Source organism: Oncorhynchus mykiss, chromosome 14 (assembly GCF_057628025.1).
Source record: "Oncorhynchus mykiss isolate SJ-2025 chromosome 14, ASM5762802v1, whole genome shotgun sequence".
In the NCBI taxonomy this organism is placed as follows: domain Eukaryota; kingdom Metazoa; phylum Chordata; class Actinopteri; order Salmoniformes; family Salmonidae; genus Oncorhynchus; species Oncorhynchus mykiss.
This window is the reverse complement of record NC_143035.1, coordinates 41,159,848-41,181,864: the sequence shown is the minus strand read 5'-3', so window position 1 is coordinate 41,181,864 and position 22,017 is coordinate 41,159,848. Positions and strand designations below refer to the sequence as shown.

At 42.8% G+C, this 22,017-nt stretch overlaps 1 protein-coding gene across 2 annotated transcripts in view; it reads left to right on the top strand.

The window, feature by feature from the left end:
- The first annotated feature begins 10,519 nt into the window (after positions 1-10,519).
- The window catches only part of ddx41 (DEAD-box helicase 41), a 51,016-nt gene continuing 39,518 nt past the window's right edge, over positions 10,520-22,017 (top strand). Inside the window, exons 1-8 of one of the 2 annotated variants that reach the window (XM_090198924.1) lie at positions 10,520-11,901; positions 12,248-12,346; positions 12,575-12,725; positions 12,932-13,006; positions 13,351-13,411; positions 14,428-14,564; positions 15,117-15,189; positions 15,970-16,123. In XM_090198924.1, the coding sequence (XP_090055050.1) occupies positions 11,875-11,901; positions 12,248-12,346; positions 12,575-12,725; positions 12,932-13,006; positions 13,351-13,411; positions 14,428-14,564; positions 15,117-15,189; positions 15,970-16,123 (777 nt within the window). In that variant the 5' untranslated portion in view covers positions 10,520-11,874. The remainder of the gene's footprint in view (positions 11,902-12,247; positions 12,347-12,574; positions 12,726-12,931; positions 13,007-13,350; positions 13,412-14,427; positions 14,565-15,116; positions 15,190-15,969; positions 16,124-22,017) is intronic. The other variant, XM_090198925.1, reaches the window with a different exon arrangement.

Genomic DNA, 22,017 nt, shown 5'->3' with positions numbered 1-22,017 from the left:
TGTGGGTTGGTTATCTATACTGTCATAGACACCACCATGTGTGTGGGTTGGTTATCTATACTGTCATAGACACCATGTGTGGGTTGGTTATCTATACTGTCATAGACACCATGTGTGGGTTGGTTATCTATACTGTCATAGACACCATGTGTGGGTTGGTTATCTATACTGTCATAGACACCACCATGTGTGGGTTGGTTATCCATACTGTCATAGACACCACCATGTGTGGGTTGGTTATCTATACTGTCATAGACACCACCATGTGTGGGCTGGTTATCTATACTGTCATAGACACCACCATGTGTGGGTTGGTTATCTATACTGTCATAGACACCACCATGTGTGGGTTGGTTATCTATACTGTCATAGACACCACCATGTGTGGGTTGGTTATCTATACTGTCATAGACACCACCATGTGTGGGTTGGTTATCTATACTGTCATAGACACCATGTGTGGGTTGGTTATCTATACTGTCATAGACACCACCATGTGTGGGTTGGTTATCTATACTGTCATAGACACCATGTGTGGGTTGGTTATCTATACTGTCATAGACACCATGTGTGGGTTGGTTATCTATACTGTCATAGACACCACCATGTGTGGGTTGGTTATCTATACTGTCATAGACACCACCATGTGTGGGTTGGTTATCCATACTGTCATAGACACCACCATGTGTGGGTTGGTTATCTACAATTAAACTCGGAAGTCTACATACACCTTGGCCAAATACATTTAAACTCCGTTTTCCACAATTTCTGACATTTTATCCTAGTAAAAATTCCAGTCTTAGGCCAGTCTGGATCACCACTTTATTTTAAGAATGTGAAATGTCAGAATATTAGTATAGAGAATTATTTCTTTCAGCTTTTATTTCTTTCATCACATTCCCAGTGGGTCAGAAGTTCAATTAGTATTTGGTAGCATTGCCTTTAAATTGTTTAACTTGGGTCAAATGTTTCGGGTAGCCTTCCACAAGCCTCCCACAATAAGTTGGGTGAATTTTGGCCCATTCCTCTGACAGAGCTGGTGGAACTGAGTCAGGTTTGTAAGCCTCCTTGCTCGCACATGCTTTTTCAGTTCTGCCCACATATTTTCTATAGGATTGAGGTCAGGGCTTTGTGATGGCCACTCCAATACCTTGACTTTGTTGTCCTTAAGCCATTGTCCTTAAGCCACTTCTGACCCACTGGAATTGTGATACAGTGAATTATAAGTGAAATAATCTGTCTGTAAACAATTGTTGGAAAAATGACTTGTGTCATACACAAAGTAGATGTCCTAACCGACTTGCCAAAACTGTAGTTTGTTAACAAGAAATTTGTGGAGTGGTTGAAAAACAAGTTTTAATGACTCCAACCTAAGTGTATGTAAACCTCCGACTTCAACTGTATACTGTCATAGACACAACCACCACGTGTGTGTTAATTAATTAATTAGTTACATCTTATTTAACCTTTATTTAACCTTTATTTAACCTGGCAGGCTAGTTCTCATTTGCAACTGGCCAATATAAAGCAAAGCAGTGTGACACAAACAACAACAACAGAGTTACACATGGAATAAACAAACATACAATCAATAATACAGTAGAAAAAAGTCTATATACAGTGAGTGCAAATGAGGTAAGATAAGGGAGTTAAGGCAATAAATAGGCCATGGTGGCGATGTATTACAATATAGCAATTAAACACTGGAATGGTAGAATGTGCAGAAGATGAATGTGCAAGCATAGATACTAGGGTGCAGAAAAAGATAAATAAATACAATAAGGGGATGAGGTAGATAGATGGGCTATTTACAGATGGGTTGTGTACAGGTGCAGTGATCTGTGAGCTGCTCTGACAGCTGGTGCTTAAAGTTAGTGAGGGAGATATGAGTCTCCAGCTTCAGAGATTTTTGGCAGTTCGTTCCAGTCATGGGCAGCAGAGAACTGGAAGGAGAGGCGGCCAAAGGAAGAATTGGTTTTGGGGGTGACCAGTGAGATATACCTGCTGGAGTGGGTGCTGCTATGGTGACCAGTGAGCTGAGATAAGGTGGGGCTTTACCTAGCAAAGACTTATAGATGACCTGGAGCCAGTGGGTTTGGCGATGAATATGAAGCGAGGGTCAGCCAACGAGAGCATACAGGTCGCAGTGGTGTGTAGAATATGGGACTTTGGTGACAAAATGGATGGCACTGTGATAGACTGCATCCAATTTGCTGAGTAGAGTGTTGGAGGCTATTTTGTAACTGAAGTCACCGAAGTCAAGGATCGGTAGGATAGTCAGTTTTACGAGGGTATGTCTGGCAGCATGAGTGAAGGATGCTTTGTTGCGAAATAGGAAACCCGATTCTAGATTTAATTTTGGATTGGAGATGTTTAATGTGAGTCTGGAAGGAGAGTTTACGGTCTAACCAGACACCTAGGTATTTGTAGTTGTCCACGTATTTTAAGTCAGAACCGTTTAGCGTAGTGATTCTGGAGGTGCGGGCAGTGATCGGTTGAAGAGCATGCATTTAGTTTTACTTGCATTTAAGAGCAGTTGGAGGCCACGGAAGGAGAGTTGTATGGCATTGAAGCTCGTTTGAAGGTTAGTTAGCACAGTGTCCAAGGAAGGGCCAGAAGTATACAGAATGGTGTCGTCTGCGTAGAGGTGGATCAGCAAGAGCAAGATCATTGTTGATATATACTGAGAAAAGAGTCGGCCCGAGAATTTAACCCTGTGGCACCCCCATAGAGACTGCCAGAGGTCCGGACAACAGGCCCTCCGATTTGACACACTGAACTCTGTCTGCGAAGTAGTTGGTGAACCAGGCGAGGCAGTCATTTGAGAAACCAAGGCTGTTGAGTCTGCCAAATAGAATGTTGTGATTGACAGAGTCGAAAGCCGTGGCCAGGTAGATGAATACGGCTGTACAGTATTGTCTCTTATCGATGGCGGTTAAGATATCGTTTAGGACCTTGAGCGTGGCTGAGGTGCACCCATGACCAGCTCTGAAGCCAGATTGAATAGCGGAGAAGGTACGGTGGAATTCGAAATGGTCGGTCATCTGTTTGTTAACTTGGCTTTCGAAGACCTTAGAAAGGCAGGGTAGGATAGATTTAGGTCTATAGCAGTTTCTAGAGTGTCTCCCCCTTTTGAAGAGGGGGGCGACCGCGGCAGCTTTCCAATCTTTGGGAATCTCAGATGACGCGAAAGAGAGGTTGAACAGGCTAGTAAATGGGGTTGCAATAATTTCGGCAGATCATTTTAGAAAGAGAGGGTCCAGATTGTCTAGCCCGGCTGATTTGTAGGGGTCCAGATTTTGCAGCTCTTTCAGAACATCAGCTATCTGGATTTGGGTGAAGGAGAAATGGTGGGGGCTTTGGCAGGTTGCTGTGGAGGGTGCTGGGCAGTTGACCGGGGTAGGGGTAGCCGGGTGGAAAGCATGGCCAACCATAGAAAAATGCTTATTACCTTGAAAGATGCTTTCCTAACTGGAAAGTGTGGGTTGGTTATCTATACTGTCATAGACACCGTGTGTGGGTTGGTTATCTATACTGTCATAGACACTGTGTGTGGGTTGGTTATCTATACTGTCATAGACACCATGTGTGGGTTGGTTATCTATACTGTCATAGACACCATGTGTGGGCTGGTTATCTATACTGTCATAGACACCATGTGTGGGTTGGTTATCTATACTGTCATAGACACCATGTGTGGGTTGGTTATCTGTACTGTCATAGACACCATGTGTGGGTTGGTAATCTGTACTGTCATAGACACCATGTGTGGGTTGGTTATCTGTCCTGTCATAGACACCAACACCATGTGTGGGTTGGTTATATACTGTCATAGACACCATGTGTGGGTTGGTTATATACTGTCATAGACACCATGTGTGGGTTGGTTATCTTTTCAGTCATTGACACCACCACCATGTGCGGGCTGGTTATATACTGTCATAGACACAATGTGTGGGCTGGTTATCTATACTGTCATAGACACCATGTGTGGGCTGGTTATCTATACTGTCATAGACACCACCATGTGTGGGCTGGTTATTTATACTGTCATAGACACCACCATGTGTGGGCTGGTTATCCATACTGTCATAGACACCACCACCATGCGTGGGCTGGTTATCTATACTGTCATAGACACCACCATGTGTGGGCTGGTTATCCATACTGTCATAGACACCACCACCATGTGTGGGCTGGTTATCTATACTGTCATAGACACCATGTGTGGGCTGGTTATCTATACTGTCATAGACACCACCACCATGTGTGGGCTGGTTATCTGTACTGTCATAGACACCACCACCATGTGTGGGCTGGTTATCTATACTGTCATAGACACCACCATGTGTGGGCTGGTTATCCATACTGTCATAGACACCACCACCATGTGTGGGCTGGTTATCTATACTGTCATAGACACCATATGTGGGCTGGTTATCTATACTGTCATAGACACCACCACCATGTGTGGGCTGGTTATCCATACTGTCATAGACACCACCACCATGTGTGGGCTGGTTATCTATACTGTCATAGACACCATGTGTGGGCTGGTTATCTGTACTGTCATAGACACCACCACCATGTGTGGGCTGGTTATCTATACTGTCATAGACACCATGTGTGGGCTGGTTATCTGTACTGTCATAGACACCACCACCATGTGTGGGCTGGTTATCTATACTGTCACAGACACCATGTGTGGGCTGGTTATCTATACTGTCATAGACACCATGTGTGGGCTGGTTATCTATACTGTCATAGACACCACCACCATGTGTGGGCTGGTTATCTGTACTGTCATAGACACCACCACCATGTGTGGGCTGATTATCTATACTGTCATAGACACCACCATGTGTGGGCTGATTATCCATACTGTCATAGACACCACCACCATGTGTGGGCTGGTTATCTATACTGTCATAGACACCATATGTGGGCTGGTTATCTATACTGTCATAGACACCACCACCATGTGTGGGCTGGTTATCTATACTGTCATAGACACCACCATGTGTGGGCTGGTTATCCATACTGTCATAGACACCACCACCATGTGTGGGCTGGTTATCTATACTGTCATAGACACCACCACCATGTGCGGGCTGGTTATCTATACTGTCATAGACACCATGTGTGGGCTGGTTATCTATACTGTCATAGACACCACCATGTGTGGGCTGGTTATTTATACTGTCATAGACACCACCATGTGTGGGCTGGTTATCCATACTGTCATAGACACCACCACCATGCGTGGGCTGGTTATCTATACTGTCATAGACACCACCATGTGTGGGCTGGTTATCCATACTGTCATAGACACCACCACCATGTGTGGGCTGGTTATCTATACTGTCATAGACACCATGTGTGGGCTGGTTATCTATACTGTCATAGACACCACCACCATGTGTGGGCTGGTTATCTGTACTGTCATAGACACCACCACCATGTGTGGGCTGGTTATCTATACTGTCATAGACACCACCATGTGTGGGCTGGTTATCCATACTGTCATAGACACCACCACCATGTGTGGGCTGGTTATCTATACCGTAATAGACACCACCATGTGTGGGCTGGTTATCCATACTGTCATAGACACCACCACCATGTGTGGGCTGGTTATCTATACTGTCATAGACACCACCACCATGTGTGGGCTGGTTATCTATACTGTCATAGACACCATGTGTGGGCTGGTTATCTGTACTGTCATAGACACCACCACCATGTGTGGGCTGGTTATCTATACTGTCATAGACACCATGTGTGGGCTGGTTATCTGTACTGTCATAGACACCACCACCATGTGTGGGCTGGTTATCTATACTGTCATAGACACCATGTGTGGGCTGGTTATCTGTACTGTCATAGACACCACCACCATGTGTGGGCTGGTTATCTATACTGTCACAGACACCATGTGTGGGCTGGTTATCTATACTGTCATAGACACCATGTGTGGGCTGGTTATCTATACTGTCATAGACACCATGTGTGGGCTGGTTATCTATACTGTCAAAGACACCACCATGTGTGGGCTGGTTATCCACCCTGGTATTGTGGTCTCATGGCCTCAATCGTACTGCTCTGATTGTGCCAACCTGTCCCCGCATTATGACATCATAGGCTGAACCAACGCTGGTCATTCATTAATGGTTTGTAGTTCAAGATGGCGCCCTATTCTTGAGTTGCATCCCATGAGTCCCATTGAGTAAGTCATTATGGTGTAGTTTATCAATGTTCCTCAAACTATGTAGGAATCAACAGCAGTGGATGACATGGAACCTCATGGATCAATAGATTCATTACCCCCATTGTACAAAGATATTGATGACATGAAAACAATATTTATCTGACTATTGTGTTTAACACTTTGAATCATGTCTTTACAAGATGTGTTTAAATGAATGTAGTGTATGTGGACACTTGCTCATCGAACATCTCATTCCAAAATCATATGGAGTTGGTCCTGCCCTTTGCTGCTATAACAGCCTCCACTCTTCTGGGAAGGCTTTCCACTAGATCCTGGAACATTGCTGCGGGGACTTGCTTCCATTCAGCCACAAGAGTATTAGTGAGGTCAGTCACTGATGTTGAGGGTGATTAGGCCTGGCTCGCAGTCGGCGTTCCAATTCATCACAAAGGTGTTTGATGGGGTTGAGGTCAGGGCTCTGTGCAGGCCAGTCAAGTTCTTCCACACCGATCTTGACTAACCATTTCTGTATGGACCTCACTTTATGCACAGGGGCATTGTCATGCTGAAACAGAAAATGGCCTTCCTCAAACTGTTGCCACAAAGTTGGGGGCACAGAATCGTCTAGAATGTCATTGTGTGCTGTAGCATTAAGATTTATTTTCACTGGAACTTTTCGCCCGAACCATGAAAAACAGCCCCAGAACATTATTCCTCCTCCACCAAACTTTACAGTTGGCACTATGCATAGGGCAGGTAGTGTTCTCCTGGCGTCCGCCGAACCCAGATTTATCCATCGGACTGCCAGATGGTGGAGCGTGATTCATCACTCCAGAGAACGCGTTTCCACTGCTCCAGAGTCCAATGGCGGCAAGCTTTACACCACTCCAGCCGACGCTTGGCACTGCGCATGGTGATCTTAGGCTTGTATGCGGCTGCTCTGCCATGAAAACCTATTTCATGAAGGTCCCGACTAACAGTTACTGTGCTGACGTTGCTTCCAGAAGCAATTTGGAACTCGTACTGAGTGTTGCGACCGAGGACAGATGACAGTTACGAGCTACGAACTACAGCACTCGACAATCCCGTTCTGTAAACTTGTGTGGCCTACCACTTTGCGGCTAAGCCGTTGTTTCCCCTATACTTTTTCACTTCACAATAACAGCACTTACAGTTGTTAGTGATGATTCTGCTATCAGAGATGATCTCCCATTGGTTGTTGGTGATCTAGCTGCTATCAGAGATGATCTCCCATTGGTTGTTGGCGATCTAGCTGCTGTCAGAGATGATCTCCCATTGGTTGTTGGTGATCTAGCTGCTATCAGAGATGATCTCCCATTGGTTGTTGGTGATCTAGCTGCTATCAGAGATGATCTCCCATTGGTTGTTGGTGATCTAGTTGCTATCAGAGATGATCTCCCATTGGTTGTTGGTGATCTAGCTGCTATCAGAGATGATCTCCCATTGGTTGTTGGTGATCTAGCTGCTGTCAGAGATGATCTCCCATTGGGTGTTGGCGATCTAGCTGCTGTCAGAGATGATCTCCCATTGGGTGTTGGCGATCTATCTGCTGTCAGAGATGATCTCCCATTGGTTGTTGGTGATCTAGCTGCTATCAGAGATGACCCATTGGTTGTTGGTGACCTAGCTGCTACCAGACCACCCATGGTGGTCTGTGGCCATGTTCTCAACATTTCAGGCGTCTCAAATGTTACCCTATTCCCAATGTTATAGTGCACTACTTTTGACCAGGGCCCATTGGGTAGGGCACTATATGGGGGTGCCATTTGGGATGTTGCCCATGGCTGCCTCATACTGTTGTTTTGATCACTCACCTCCTGCTGATACAGGATTGTATTCATTAGGTATCAAACGGAAGACAACAGGAACAGACGACTTGGACTTGTCCAATATTAACCGACTGGTTTTGTTTTCAGTTGAAAAATGTCCTCAATCATCGCCTGATCTCAATGTTTGTACATAAAATAAGTGATTGTAGGGCCTTTTAAACACATCTACAATGATGGCCTGTCTCTCTCTGAGGATGGGTGAGGATTTCAACCATAATGATGACCCGTCTCTCTGGGGATTTCAACCATAATGATGACCCGTCTCTCTGAGGATGGGTGAGGATTTCAACCATAATGATGACCCGTCTCTGAGGATGGGTGAGGATTTCAACCATAATGATGACCCGTCTCTCTGAGGATGGGTGAGGATTTCAACCATAAGGATGACCCGTCTCTCTGAGGATTTCAACCATAATGATGACCCGTCTCTCTGAGGATGGATGAGGATTTCAACCATAAGGATGACCCGTCTCTCTGAGGATGGGTGAGGATTTCAACCATAAGGATGACCCGTCTCTCTGAGGATTTCAACCATAATGATGACCCGTCTCTGAGGATGGGTGAGGATTTCAACCATAATGATGACCCTTCTCTCAACCATAATGATGACCCTTCTCTCTGAGGATGGGTGAGGATTTCAACCATAATGATGACCCGTCTCTGAGGATGGGTGAGGATTTCAACCATAATGATGACCCTTCTCTCAACCATAATGATGACCCTTCTCTCTGAGGATGGGTGAGGATTTCAACCATAATGATGACCCGTCTCTGAGGATGGGTGAGGATTTCAACCATAATGATGACCCTTCTCTCAACCATAATGATGACCCTTCTCTCTGAGGATGGGTGAGGATTTCAACCATAATGATGACCCGTCTCTGAGGATGGGTGAGGATTTCAACCATAATGATGACCCTTCTCTCTGAGGATGGGTGAGGATTTCAACCATAATGATGACCCGTCTCTGAGGATGGGTGAGGATTTCAACCATGATGACCGACCCGTCTGAGGACAGGTGAGGATTTCAACCATGGTAAAAAAAAATGCACAATACTCTTGACCTTCTGAGGTCATACACCTCAGCAAGAACCTCTGCTGTCACGCCGTATCTGATTCTGCAGTCCTGAACTTAGAGGAGTTCCCTTTCTGATCACAAAACAATCGCTAGTTGATGCGACGTTATGAAGGAAGTGGTGCTTCGATGTTTAAAGGGTTTCTGTCATATGTTCTATTTTTTTTTGTTTTTCTTTTTCTTCCCGAAAATCTTGTAACTGAAATTTTGTATCCAGGTTATATTCAACTAGAAGACATTATCTGAAATGTGTGGAATGTAGAAGTTTACTACCATTAATGTCGGCCTAAGCCAAGTTGGCTTCTTTTCTGTCATCTATATTTTTTTTATTATTATTCACTTTTGATACTGTGAAAACCTTTTCATTCAGAAAGATTAAAACATCACAGTTTTGACAAAATAAAGTGTGGTGTTTTGCTTTCTGAGTGGTTTTAGCCCAAAGGCTAAGGTCTCATGATATGATGTGTAACGGATGTGAAACGGCTAGCTTAGTTAGCGGTGCTGCTAGTGTAACGGATGTGAAACAGCTAGCTTAGTTAGCGGTGCTGCTAGTGTAAACGGATGTGAAACGGCTAGCTTAGTTAGCGGTGCTGCGCGCTAAATTGCGTTTCAATCGATGACGTCACTTGCTCTGAGACCTTGGAGTAGTTGTTCCCCTTTGCTCTGCAAGGGCCGCGGCTTTTGTGGAGCGATGGGTAACGATGCTTCGAGGGGTGACTGTTGTTGATGTGTGCAGAGGGTCACTGGTTCGCGCCCGGGTATGGGCGAGGGGACGGTCTAAAGTTACACTGTTACAGATGCATCATGTAAAAAATTAATTCATTTCAGAATTGCCTAATATCAATAAAGGTTATTTCCAACCAAAGTAATCATGTTAAAGTCCAGACTAGCAGAGGATGGCAGACAGGGACGGGCCAAACTTGGTCTGGCTGACACGAGCTCTCCAATTCTTCCCGACAGTGTGTAGTCACGAGGGTTGCTACCCAGACTTCCTACTCCAGCCATATAGAATGATTGAGGCCTCTGGAGACCATAAGGCTGTTTTTTGAGGGCTTCTACCATTTTAAAGTAGTCCACTGAGTGGGACTTCCAACTTTTTTGGTTGATCCCATGACCTTTATGAAATGAGTTACCTCAGCAGTCAGTTAACATGACCTTTATGAAATAATGATGCCTTTGTATTTCTTATTTTCAGTGTTTATCCAAAAACCCTACAAAAACGCCATTCATTTTCCTCATAGCCTTTGTCCAACGAAACATGGCCGAGTTAATACCTACCCTAATAGGAACTACGGTCTATAGGGACGCCACAGATAGAACAATGAGCCAGATGGGATAAATCTGAAGCATCCGGATGGCGTCTCCACTCACCCCCAAATATGGTGATGAGAGGAAGCCCAGTGGCCAGCAGTGGGAGAAGATGGATTTTGGCCGACATTCTGCTCATTTATAAAACATTTGATCTCGATGCAGTTTTCTGCTCCCAAAACTAGAATATGTTACGAACACAGTGGACTAAGTTTTGTATACTTTACCCTTTGCCAAAGTTTCAACAAATGTGCGTTGTTTAGGCGTGGCAGGGCAGGGAGAATATAGTTATTGCACACGCGCACTTCAATCGCATGGACATTAACATAGAGCAGCCGGAAGAACTCCGTTTTGAGTTGTCAGGCAAGGCCAGACCAAAGACAGTACAGTATGAATTTAGGTTAAAACGTGTTCTCCAATAGAAATCCCCAATCACACTTGTAGGACCTTCATAGTTAATGGTTAAATAAATTGTTTAAATAAAAATCAGGGTCCAAAGATTATAGATACATGTCTCTTCGCCCTAACAATGGGAGTCGTTGTCCACGAAGCGGCACGGCGGGCAGTCTAGTGGTGGATACGGCTCATTCTTGTAAACTTATTTTGAATATTCGATGACGGTTGTGATGTCCACCGCCTGTATTCAATGTAGAGAAGCTACGTTTACTATCCTCATGACATGCATAGTCTGGAGATATAACGCTTTTTATTCTCTCGAAGTTGGCAGAATGTCATCATACTTTTTTATAAGTACACTCGTAACAACTTAAGCATTACGAAACGTCTATTCGATCAAATACACCTCACGTAGCAAATAAGCCATTACATTTTTTTGTTGACCAAATTCGACACTCTCATTGACCTCCAGACAAAAACTCCATGTTTGTTTGGGCGAAAAAACGACATGCTGGATGGAGGGAAACAGATTGTCCGCCGAGTTTTTCTTCCTCTGTCGGACGTGCAGTCCGTCATAACGAAGGTACTCCTTCAATATAAAGTTGTTGAAAATGTGTCAGTTTCACGACGTTGGAGTAATACCATTGTTCACCTATTTAAGACATTTGCTCAAATCTAGGTTGTGTCTTTATGTTTCGAGAAAATGAACAACTAAGGATTTTTTTTCCCTCACTTCTCTATTTGACTTCTCAAACCCCCTGGGGTTTGGTCTGTTCCCGGAAGTCTCGCGATATTGCGCCTCTGGATTTAGAAACTCTGCGGTCAAACTGCCCAAAGCAAAGATTTTCCAAAACGTCTTTCACGCTGGTTCGATATGTCATTTCCTGCTCGCCGTACAGAAACAATCGAACTGCGTCTTTAGTGTTTTCTTACAGCGCCAAACGTGGGGTATATTTTTCATGTATTTTGGGGAAATAAAGTTGTCCAAAAACAGCATTTAACAGGCTACAGTAGTAACCCATAACATAACACAATAAAATGGAGACAGAACACCGGACTAAAAAGGTAGGTGGTGTTCAATTTTATGGAAAACAAACCTAGCTATCATTGTTAGCACACTAGCTTGCTAGCTAGCTAGCAAAGATCCCGTTGTAACCGACTCATTCATAGACGCTAGGCTCCTTTAAATCACATTTTATTTGTCACTTACACATGGTTAGCAGATGTTAATGCGACTGTAGCGAAATGTTTTAGTAGCCAAATATACCAATAATTAACTTACCCTATTCATCTGTGATGTAGCTTTGTATTTTGTTCGCAAATTAGAAAATCGTTTTGTTAGGCAGTTGAATAAACCATTTAACTTTTCCTTTTTGTAAAACATTTTTTGGGGTGTACTTTGTTTCCACAGAGATCCTATGGGGAGGAGGAGAAGTCCGGATCAGATCATCCATCTGAAGAGGATGACTATGTCCCATACGTACCTGTCAAAATCAGAAAGCATCAAATGGTAAGCACACAGTCTCCCTCTCCCTTTCTTATTCATCCCCTGGAAGTGTCATATTGTGTGTGTGTATATGAGCCTGCAGCTGACAGACATGGATTAGCTTTGACTACTGGGCAGCGTCAGAATGATTTGTGCTGTAGATCCACCAAACACAATGACCCATAACTTTCCTCCCTCCATCTCTCCTTCCCAATCAACCCTGTCACTCTGTGCCCCCCCCCCCCCCCCCAGCAACTGAAGATGCTGCGTCTGCGAGGGAAGGTGGTAGAGGAGGAGCAGAAGGATAGTGGAGGAGAGCAGAGAGATGAGGACGAGGGTCTGGGACCACGCTCTAACGTCTCCCTGCTGGATCAACACCAGGTTCTCAAGGAAAAGGCCGAAGGTGAGTGGTACAGTGGTCGTTTGAAAGTTTAATAATTTCACAGTTAGAATTGGAATGATCATTGTTCAGTGTGGTGAATTCTGTTTTTTTTTGTCCATGGGTAGTAGAAAACAGAAGGTCAAACCAGTTATAGATTCTAAAATGTATAATGATCTTGAGTTGTCTTTTTTGCTTAAATGCTAAAATGTGTCTGTTTATGTCCACAGCTCGTAAAGAGTCAGCCAAGGAGAAGCAGCTGAAAGAAGAACAGAAGATTCTGCAGAGTGTGGCAGAGGGAAGAGGTGAGAGATGTTACTGTACACACTGACCCCATAGAGGTTACTGTACACACTGACCCCATAGAGGTTACTGTACACACTGACCCCATAGAGGTGAGAGATGTTACTGTACACACTGACCCCATAGAGGTAAGAGATGTTACTGTACACACTGACCCCATAGAGGTAAGAGATGTTACTGTACACACTGACCCTGCAGAGGTAAGAGATATTACTGTACATACTGACCCTATCACTGTCAATGGGCCACTGTTGTTCTAGTTCAGATTCACGTCAAGAGTGGACAACACGGGCTGTGTTGCAGGCTTTTATTCCAGTCCAGCTCTAATCGTTCGTTTCTCTTTCAGCTCTCATGTCGGTGAAGGAAATGGCCAAAGGCATCATCTATGACGATCCCATCAAAACAAGGTGTGAGTCCAGATTCTAGAGGGTGACTGATAAAGGGGTTTACTTTGTGGTAAATGACAGCGTTTTGACAGTTCCTACCACACACCAGAATAAGCTAAATCTGATGTGTTTCTGTGCTTGTTATTTAATAGGTTTCATGCCATGCTGAGTTAATATAGCATTACCTAACATGTGTAGTTCAGTTGGTTGGCTCTGCGGTACATCCAGTAGCAATGCATTCTATACTGAACTAAAATAGAAACGCAACATGGATCAATTTCTAAGATTTTTTACTGAGTTACAGTTCATATGAGGAACTCAAGTCAATTGAAATATGTTTAATTAGGCCCTAATCTATGGATTTCACATGACAGAGTAGGGCCTCAGTCACAGGTCCACCCACTGGGGAGCCAGGCCCAGCCAATCAGAATTCGTTTTTCTACACAAAATGAGTTTTTTTTACTGACAGAAATAGTCTTTAGCACCCCTCCCTCCCCCCTCTGACGATCCCATATGTGAAGAACCCGGATGTGTAGGTCCTGGGCTGGTGTGGTTACATGTGGTCTGTGGTTGTGAGGCCGGTTGGATGTACTGCCAAATTCTCTAAAACGATGTTGGAGGCGGCTTAAGACGGCTTATGGTAGAGAAATAAACATTCAATTATCTGGGAGCAGCTCTGTTGGACATTCCTGCAGTCAGCATGCCAATTGCACGCTCCCTCAAAACTTGAGACATCTGTGGCATTCTGCTGTGTGACAAAACTGCACATTTTAAAGTGGCCTTTTACTGTCCCCAGCACAAGGTGCACCTGTGTGACGATCATGATGTTCAATCAGCTTCTTTGATATGCCACACCTGTCAGGTGGATGTTAACAAATTTGTGCAGAAAATTAAGCTTCATCTGCATGTGGAACATTTCCAGAACCTTTTATTTCAGCTCATGAAACATGGGACCAACACTTTACATGTTGTGTTTATATTTCTGTTAAGTGTAAAATCTACAGTAAAGAGAAGGTTAATGTTGTTGTTTTATATAGTTGGTTGGCTCCACGGTACATCCTGAACATGCCCCCTGCGAGACACGACCGCGTCAGGAAGAAGTACCACATCCTGGTCGACGGTGACGGTATCCCTCCGCCGATCAAGAGCTTCAGGGAGATGAAGTTCCCACAGGGTGAGAGACACCAGACACACACACACTACGTTCCACACCAGACACACACACTACGTTCCACACCAGACACACACAGACAGACACTACGTTCCCACAGGGTGAGAGACACCAGACACACACACACTACGTTCCCACAGGGTGAGAGACACCAGACACACACAGACAGACACACACTACGTTCCACACCAGACACACACACTACGTTCCACACCAGACACACACACTACGTTCCACACCAGACACACACAGACAGACACTACGTTCCCACAGGGTGAGAGACACCAGACGCACAATCTACGTTCCCACAGGGTGAGAGACACCAGACACACACTACGTTCCACACCAGACACACACACTACGTTCCACACCAGACACACACACTACTTTCCACACCAGACACACACAGACACGTTCAACTTTCATTAAAAACATGATTATTTTCCATTTTGTTTTGCACCTGTTTGTTAATAAAGTGGTGATATGTTTTTGTAGTGGTTAAAAATGATTGACTAGTCACTCAGTCCCCAACCCTCTTTCACCATGTGTTTGCAGCCATCTTGAAAGGTCTGAAAAAGAAGGGAATTGTTCACCCTACACCCATTCAAATCCAGGGAATTCCAACCATGTAAGTACAGTAGTTAACCACTGATGAAGTTCCTTACGATGTCAACATGATTTCTGGCCAAACAAAGATATACGATGTTTAACTGGCTTCTCATTGGTTGTCTTCGCTTCTCTCTCCGTTACTGTAAAGCTCTAAAACAATTCTAGTAAAAAGGGCAATATCAATATGATGTGATGTGATTGGTTGGTTGGTTATATCAATGATGTGATTGGTTGGTTGGTTATATCAATACGATGTGATTGGTTGGTTGGTTGGTTATATCAATATGATGTGATTGGTTGGTTCGTTGGTTATATCAATATGATGTGATGTGATTGGTTGGTTGGTTATATCAATATGATGTGATTGGTTGGTTGGTTGGTTATATCAATATGATGTGATTGGTTGGTTGGCTATATCAATATGATGTGGTTGGTTATATCAATATGATGTGATTGGTTGGTTGGTTATATCAATATGATGTGATTGGTTGGTTGGTTATATCAATATGATGTGATTGGTTGGTTGGCTATATCAATATGATGTGATTGGTTGGTTGGTTATATCAATATGATGTGATTGGTTGGTTGGTTATATCAATACGATGTGATTGGTTGGTTGGTTGTATCAATATGATGTGATTGGTTGGTTGGCTATATCAATACGATGTGATTGGTTGGTTTGTTATATCAGTACGATGTGATTGGTTGGTTGGCTATATCAACACGATGTGATTGGTTGGTTGGCTTTATCAACACAAAATAATTGATTGGTTTCCTCTCTGTCTCTGTGTGTGTTCAGTCTCTCAGGCCGGGATATGATCGGTATCGCCTTCACAGGTTCAGGGAAGACTCTGGTGTTCACCCTCCCCATCATCATGTTCTCTCTGGAACAAGAGAAGAAACTGCCCTTCTGTAAGAGTGAAGGGCCCTACGGTCTCATCATCTGTCCCTCAGTAAGTCCTTCACACTGTAATGTTATGATAGAGGTTAGAGACGAACCTTCTGTAAGAGTGAAGGGCCCTACGGTCTCATCATCTGTCCCTCAGTAAGTCCTTCACACTGTAATGTTATGATAGAGGTTAGAGACGAACCTTCTGTAAGAGTGAAGGGCCCTACGGTCTCATCTGTCCCTCAGTAAGTCCTTCACACTGTAATGTTATGATAGAGGTTAGAGACGAACCTTCTGTAAGAGTGAAGGGCCCTACGGTCTCATCTGTCCCTCAGTAAGTCCTTCACACTGTAATGTTATGATAGAGGTTAGAGACGAACCTTCTGTAAGAGTGAAGGGCCCTACGGTCTCATCTGTCCCTCAGTAAGTCCTTCACACTGTAATGTTATGATAGAGGTTAGAGACAAACCTTCTGTAAGAGTGAAGGACCCTGTACCCTGATCAGCTCCTGACTGCTTTCTCTTCCATAGAAGATACATTTGACTGGTGACAGATGAGGTTTCAAACCTGTGTTGGATTCTGTTGTTCCTCTCCTTACAGAGAGAGTTGGCTAAACAGACATTATATAATACTACTGTAATGTTTCTGATGTCCCTCTCCTCTCCCTACAGAGAGAGTTGGCTAAACAGACATTATATAATACTACTGTAATGTTTATGATGTCCCTCTCCTCTCCCTACAGAGAGAGTTGGCTAAACAGACATTATATAATACTACTGTAATGTTTCTGATGTTCCTCTCCTCTCCCTACAGAGAGAGTTGGCTAAACAGACATTATATAATACTACTGTAATGTTTATGATGTTCCTCTCCTCTCCCGACAGAGAGAGTTGGCTAAACAGACATTATATAATACTACTGTAATGTTTCTGATGTCCCTCTCCTCTCCCTACAGAGAGAGTTGGCTAAACAGACATTATATAATACTACTGTAATGTTTCTGATGTTCCTCTCCCTACAGAGAGAGTTGGCTAAACAGACCCACACCATCATATAATACTACTGTAATGTTTCTGATGTCCCTCTCCTCTCCCTACAGAGAGAGTTGGCTAAACACACCATCATATAATACTACTGTAATGTTTATGATGTCCCTCTCCTCTCCCTACAGAGAGAGTTGGCTAAACAGACATTATATAATACTACTGTAATGTTTATGATGTTCCTCTCCTCTCCCTACAGAGAGAGTTGGCTAAACAGACATTATATAATACTACTGTAATGTTTCTGATGTTCCTCTCCTCTCCCTACAGAGAGAGTTGGCTAAACAGACATTATATAATACTACTGTAATGTTTCTGATGTCCCTCTCCTCTCCCGACAGAGAGAGTTGGCTAAACAGACATTATATAATACTACTGTAATGTTTCTGATGTTCCTCTCCTCTCCCTACAGAGAGAGTTGGCTAAACAGACATTATATAATACTACTGTAATGTTTCTGATGCTCCTCTCCTCTCCCGACAGAGAGAGTTGGCTAAACAGACATTATATAATACTACTGTAATGTTTCTGATGTCCCTCTCCCTACAGAGAGAGTTGGCTAAACAGACATTATATAATACTACTGTAATGTTTCTGATGTCCCTCTCCTCTCCCGACAGAGAGAGTTGGCTAAACAGACATTATATAATACTACTGTAATGTTTCTGATGTTCCTCTCCTCTCCCTACAGAGAGAGTTGGCTAAACAGACATTATATAATACTACTGTAATGTTTCTGATGTCCCTCTCCTCTCCTTACAGAGAGAGTTGGCTAAACAGACATTATATAATACTACTCTAATGTTTATGATGTCCCTCTCCTCTCCCTACAGAGAGAGTTGGCTAAACAGACATCATATAATACTACTGTAATGTTTCTGATGTTCCTCTCCTCTCCCGACAGAGAGAGTTGGCTAAACAGACATCATATAATACTACTGTAATGTTTCTGATGTCCCTCTCCTCTCCCTACAGAGAGAGTTGGCTAAACAGACATTATATAATACTACTGTAATGTTTCTGATGCTCCTCTCCCTACAGAGAGAGTTGGCTAAACAGACATTATATAATACTACTGTAATGTTTCTGATGTTCCTCTCCTCTCCCTACAGAGAGAGTTGGCTAAACAGACATTATATAATACTACTGTAATGTTTCTGATGTCCCTCTCCTCTCCCTACAGAGAGAGTTGGCTAAACAGACATTATATAATACTACTGTAATGTTTCTGATGTTCCTCTCCTCTCCCTACAGAGAGAGTTGGCTAAACAGACATTATATAATACTACTGTAATGTTTCTGATGTCCCTCTCCTCTCCCTACAGAGAGAGTTGGCTAAACAGACATTATATAATACTACTGTAATGTTTCTGATGTCCCTCTCCTCTCCCTACAGAGAGAGTTGGCTAAACAGACATTATATAATACTACTCTAATGTTTATGATGTCCCTCTCCTCACAGAGAGAGTTGGCTAAACAGACATTATATAATACTACTGTAATGTTTCTGATGTTCCTCTCCCTACAGAGAGAGTTGGCTAAACAGACATTATATAATACTACTGTAATGTTTCTGATGTTCCTCTCCCGACAGAGAGAGTTGGCTAAACAGACATTATATAATACTACTGTAATGTTTCTGATGTCCCTCTCCTCACAGAGAGAGTTGGCTAAACAGACATCATATAATACTACTGTAATGTTTCTGATGTTCCTCTCCTCTCCCTACAGAGAGAGTTGGCTAAACAGACATTATATAATACTACTGTAATGTTTCTGATGTTCCTCTCCTCTCCCTACAGAGAGAGTTGGCTAAACAGACATTATATAATACTACTGTAATGTTTCTGATGTCCCTCTCCTCTCCTTACAGAGAGAGTTGGCTAAACAGACATCATATAATACTACTGTAATGTTTCTGATGTTCCTCTCCTCTCCCTACAGAGAGAGTTGGCTAAACAGACATTATATAATACTACTGTAATGTTTCTGATGTCCCTCTCCTCTCCTTACAGAGAGAGTTGGCTAAACAGACATCATATAATACTACTGTAATGTTTCTGATGTTCCTCTCCTCTCCCTACAGAGAGAGTTGGCTAAACAGACATTATATAATACTACTCTAATGTTTCTGATGTCCCTCTCCTCACAGAGAGAGTTGGCTAAACAGACATTATATAATACTACTGTAATGTTTCTGATGTCCCTCTCCTCTCCCTACAGAGAGAGTTGGCTAAACAGACATTATATAATACTACTGTAATGTTTCTGATGTTCCTCTCCTCTCCCTACAGAGAGAGTTGGCTAAACAGACATTATATAATACTACTGTAATGTTTCTGATGTCCCTCTCCTCTCCCTACAGAGAGAGTTGGCTAAACAGACCCACACCATCATATAATACTACTGTAATGTTTCTGATGTCCCTCTCCTCTCCCTACAGAGAGAGTTGGCTAAACAGACATTATATAATACTACTGTAATGTTTCTGATGTTCCTCTCCCTACAGAGAGAGTTGGCTAAACAGACATCATATAATACTACTGTAATGTTTCTGATGTTCCTCTCCTCTCCCTACAGAGAGAGTTGGCTAAACACACCATCATATAATACTACTGTAATGTTTCTGATGTCCCTCTCCTCTCCCTACAGAGAGAGTTGGCTAAACAGACATTATATAATACTACTGTAATGTTTCTGATGTTCCTCTCCTCTCCCTACAGAGAGAGTTGGCTAAACAGACATTATATAATACTACTGTAATGTTTCTGATGTCCCTCTCCTCTCCCGACAGAGAGAGTTGGCTAAACAGACATTATATAATACTACTGTAATGTTTCTGATGCTCCTCTCCCTACAGAGAGAGTTGGCTAAACAGACATTATATAATACTACTGTAATGTTTCTGATGTCCCTCTCCTCTCCCTACAGAGAGAGTTGGCTAAACAGACATTATATAATACTACTGTAATGTTTCTGATGCTCCTCTCCTCTCCCTACAGAGAGAGTTGGCTAAACAGACATTATATAATACTACTGTAATGTTTCTGATGTCCCTCTCCTCTCCCTACAGAGAGAGTTGGCTAAACAGACATCATATAATACTACTGTAATGTTTCTGATGTCCCTCTCCTCTCCCTACAGAGAGAGTTGGCTAAACAGACATTATATAATACTACTGTAATGTTTATGATGTTCCTCTCCCGACAGAGAGAGTTGGCTAAACAGACATTATATAATACTACTGTAATGTTTCTGATGTTCCTCTCCCTACAGAGAGAGTTGGCTAAACAGACATTATATAATACTACTGTAATGTTTCTGATGTTCCTCTCCTCTCCCTACAGAGAGAGTTGGCTAAACAGACATTATATAATACTACTGTAATGTTTCTGATGTCCCTCTCCTCTCCCTACAGAGAGAGTTGGCTAAACAGACATTATATAATACTACTGTAATGTTTCTGATGTCCCTCTCCCTACAGAGAGAGTTGGCTAAACAGACATTATATAATACTACTGTAATGTTTCTGATGCTCCTCTCCCTACAGAGAGAGTTGGCTAAACAGACATTATATAATACTACTGTAATGTTTCTGATGTTCCTCTCCTCTCCCGACAGAGAGAGTTGGCTAAACAGACATTATATAATACTACTGTAATGTTTCTGATGTTCCTCTCCTCTCCCTACAGAGAGAGTTGGCTAAACAGACATTATATAATACTACTGTAATGTTTCTGATGTCCCTCTCCTCTCCCTACAGAGAGAGTTGGCTAAACAGACATTATATAATACTACTCTAATGTTTATGATGTTCCTCTCCTCTCCCTACAGAGAGAGTTGGCTAAACAGACATTATATAATACTACTGTAATGTTTCTGATGTTCCTCTCCCGACAGAGAGAGTTGGCTAAACAGACATTATATAATACTACTGTAATGTTTCTGATGTCCCTCTCCTCACAGAGAGAGTTGGCTAAACAGACATTATATAATACTACTGTAATGTTTCTGATGTCCCTCTCCTCACAGAGAGAGTTGGCTAAACAGACATCATATAATACTACTGTAATGTTTCTGATGTTCCTCTCCTCTCCCTACAGAGAGAGTTGGCTAAACAGACATTATATAATACTACTGTAATGTTTCTGATGTTCCTCTCCTCTCCTTACAGAGAGAGTTGGCTAAACAGACATCATATAATACTACTGTAATGTTTCTGATGTTCCTCTCCTCTCCCTACAGAGAGAGTTGGCTAAACAGACATTATATAATACTACTGTAATGTTTCTGATGTTCCTCTCCTCTCCCTACAGAGAGAGTTGGCTAAACAGACATTATATAATACTACTGTAATGTTTCTGATGTCCCTCTCCTCACAGAGAGAGTTGGCTAAACAGACATTATATAATACTACTGTAATGTTTCTGATGTTCCTCTCCTCTCCCTACAGAGAGAGTTGGCTAAACAGACATTATATAATACTACTGTAATGTTTCTGATGTCCCTCTCCTCTCCCTACAGAGAGAGTTGGCTAAACAGACATCATATAATACTACTGTAATGTTTCTGATGTCCCTCTCCTCTCCCGACAGAGAGAGTTGGCTAAACAGACATTATATAATACTACTGTAATGTTTCTGATGTCCCTCTCCTTACAGAGAGAGTTGGCTAAACAGACATTATATAATACTACTGTAATGTTTCTGATGTTCCTCTCCTCTCCCTACAGAGAGAGTTGGCTAAACAGACATTATATAATACTACTGTAATGTTTCTGATGTCCCTCTCCTCTCCCTACAGAGAGAGTTGGCTAAACAGACATCATATAATACTACTGTAATGTTTCTGATGTCCCTCTCCTCTCCCGACAGAGAGAGTTGGCTAAACACACCATCATATAATACTACTGTAA